At 37.8% G+C, this 3,271-nt stretch overlaps 1 protein-coding gene across 1 annotated transcript; it reads left to right on the top strand.

Moving 5' to 3' along the window:
- The first annotated feature begins 1,574 nt into the window (after positions 1 to 1,574).
- On the top strand, positions 1,575 to 2,718 carry LOC105556559. The gene is made up of 2 exons (XM_012003653.1): positions 1,575 to 1,614; positions 1,814 to 2,718. The coding sequence occupies exons 1-2, from the start codon at positions 1,575 to 1,577 to the stop codon at positions 2,716 to 2,718; spliced, it is 945 nt and encodes a 314-aa protein (XP_011859043.1).
- Positions 2,719 to 3,271: the final 553 nt, after the last annotated feature.

Below are 3,271 nucleotides of genomic sequence, written 5' to 3'. Positions count from 1 at the left end.
ACAGTACAGTGTAGAACGTGTGTGTCTGACTCGTATGTCACATTCACAATATTTTTGCACTGTGGACACTCAATGTCTTGGCGAATTACTTTTTCTCGCTCAAAGATTAGATTTCAATTTGTTATATCTCCTAAACCAATGCCGTCCCCCACTTGATTTTTGCGGGGAATTACTCAGAAAATTCTCCCCTACAACATATCTAAGTGCCGAGGACATCGGTGAGGTGTGACCTTTTATGCATATTTACCAATTTGATTACTCCACCACTGCACTGGATAGGTTGGAAACAGTCACCGGGGCATCGATAGATGACAACGAACAATCTTGGTTTGAACGGCTCGGCAGAATACGGCTCCTTTATTTCTTTGAGAACTTCTATATTACAATAGGCGATATCGCAGTTCCTCGCGTAACAGCTTCGGCGCGACTGATTCGTATCGGCAGCGAGCTCGTTGTCCGACGGAATTTTTACTTACTTGCTCCACATATAAGTGTGAGAACCAAAACAGAAGATCGACTTAGAAATGTCCAAATAAGGCAATGTTTTCAAGACGTCTATCTCCGTACGCGCTCACAATAACCCGACGCTACGATAAATCATCCAACTGATTTTCTCTAGGTAAAGCCGAAACCATTTGAACCGTATTTAATGCGTTAGCAACATAAAGGAGGACAAGTGAAGTACTAGTTAAACTAATATAAATGATTCGATCTATAACACGCTTAATGATTTGTTTCTTATTGGTTTCGCTCTATTTTGTCAGCACCAATAGGATTAATAACAAAGCTTGTCTAGACTACAGGAAATCTCCGGCATCAATGTATCCAAGACAAACAGCGCTCGCTGAAGTGAGATAGTAATATTTCCCGAAGAGACTTGGCGATCGATAAAGAAATGACGATCGAAATGTTACTAACTTATTTCAGCGAGCGCGCGACTCAATCCACGCAGTGGCGCTCCCGCGCGCACCGAGAAACCGTACGAACATCCGTTTCGGATCAATTAGGATGTTGAAAAAAATTTTTTTATATAAAGTTTGTTGTTGTAAACGTGTATTAATGACAGCAAAACACAAAAATAGAAAAAAATTTTTTAATGTAAACCCGTTCATAATTTTATCGTCATAAAAATTCAAATTTTGTCACGTGATTGTAAAACGTCACGCTATTGGCGTACGGGCTCATGACGTCACGATGTTATACGGCGCAAAGACTATATGCTATGTTCATAGAGTTACATTTCTCTGAAACGACTTCAAGTTATTAATAAATTCGATTAATTAGCCGAACTTCGACGCAGTGATGTGTGAAAAAGGCTTTGTGAAAGCAAATAGTGATAATTTGCCACGGATCGATATATTTATGGTGTTAGAGTTCTTCAGAAACGATGATCGTTTCAATGCTCCAGAAATACGTTGTGCCAAAGCTTCATTGTAAGTAAAATAATTATGTTTCAATGTATAACCTCTCATTAACAAATAAAATTGCTTTGAGATTAAATTGGGTATGAATTTTTATCACAAATTATATTTGAAGGAACTGTCGTGAGAGCTACGGAGATACAGTTATAGGTTATGTTCAAATCAAACGTGAAGGAGACTTATGAAATGTCGAGTATGTCCTGAACATAAGGTTCGGAGTAAAGCATATTCAACAACATTAATTATAAATGAAACAACAGAGAAAATCATAGACGCTCAGTGTCATGATTGTGCAGCGGCAACAGGTATCTATGAATATATGATGTAAAAGACGATGTGTTTTTACTTGTTCTCATTGCCATGCGTTCTTTAAAATTTGTCTTACATTACAGGTGGATGTAAACATGCTCTGGTAGTTCTCATGTGGGTACATCGAAGGAGCGAAGATCCTGCACCTACAGAAATAGCATGCTATTGGAAAAAATCTCGTTTGTCAGGTGTAGGCACGACACTCAAATATGTCGAAGTCAAGGATTTGGGCATTCAGAAAGTATCGAGATTAAAACAAACATCCATTCCCAATAATAGCACTTTTTTACACGACGTTCTGCAACTGGCAGAAAGTAAACAAATTGATTCTCAAATTTCACGACTACACATTGACTTGAAATGTCTGAAAACAAATAATTTATCGTTGCATAGACTCCTTTTAAAATTTTACTTAAATGGAGGTCTGATGTCAAGAGATTTTCTTACTTTTGCTAGTTCCGAGATGACTCAAGTCTTATGTGATGAAGCTGAACAATTGACACAAAATCAGAGTGATTGCCCACTGTGGTACGAACTCCGATATAGAAGGATTATAGCTTTTAAGCTGTATGAAGCAGCACATTGTACAACAAACAATGGATCGTTTGTTAAACAGGTAATAGGGGCGAGTAAGGTACATGAAACAACTGCAATGTTACGAGGAAAGAACTTGGAAAAAGTGCTGGTAGAAGTAGAACGCAAACTAAATATACGAATTAAGGGTGCTGGACTGTATTTATTACCAAATTATCCAGTTCTTGGTGCATCGCCTGATGGTATAACCAACGAATACATCGTGGAAATAAAATGTCCGTTGAATGAAAAAACGTTGGAAAAATTCTTGTCGAAAGATAAAATTATCAATCCTAAATATATACCACAAATGCACTTACAAATGTTAGCTACAGGAAAAGAAAAAGGATTGTTTTGTGTGGCTGATCTAGCTTTTGAAAAATCGAAAAGTGCACATGCAGTGGCTTGCATATGATTTAGAAGTAGTGCAGGATTTAATTAAAAAGGCAATGCTGTTTTGGGAAAGAAATATATTTCCATTGCTATTATCTTCTGTACAGAAATAAGATGTCGTTGTATAAAACTATGTAAAACAAAAAATATATTATATTCAGAATTATTATATTATATTATTCATTATCGCTTGTTAATTCCTATCATACTATTTTTTCATTATTGGCGAGTGCAAATTTACCAACGCCGAGGCAATCACTATAATGTCATTAGTGTAAGATATCATACTATGGTTTATAACAGCATGTGGTTTTAGAAAATGAAATTCACGCAATCTCCCAATGACACGTTCTACGTGGATCTGTAAGGCCCGGTCTACAATGAGTTGTTAGTCGTTAGTCAGAAGTCGGAACTATATGTCGGTCCTTTTTCTTCCACCCAGAAAGGAAAAGCATCAACATATAGTTGCGACTTCTGACTAACGACTAACGACTCATTGTAGACCGGGCCTAAGTGTTCGCGATCGCGCGATCGGAACGAGCCGGGGCGCGGGGACCGAGACGAGCGGGACGCGC

This window comes from Vollenhovia emeryi, unplaced genomic scaffold (genome assembly GCF_000949405.1).
Source record: "Vollenhovia emeryi isolate VEMERY1.0 unplaced genomic scaffold, V.emery_V1.0 DF939931.1, whole genome shotgun sequence".
NCBI classification, from domain to species: domain Eukaryota; kingdom Metazoa; phylum Arthropoda; class Insecta; order Hymenoptera; family Formicidae; genus Vollenhovia; species Vollenhovia emeryi.
Note: the sequence above shows the minus strand (reverse complement) of the source record. Positions and strands in the feature narration are given on the sequence as shown.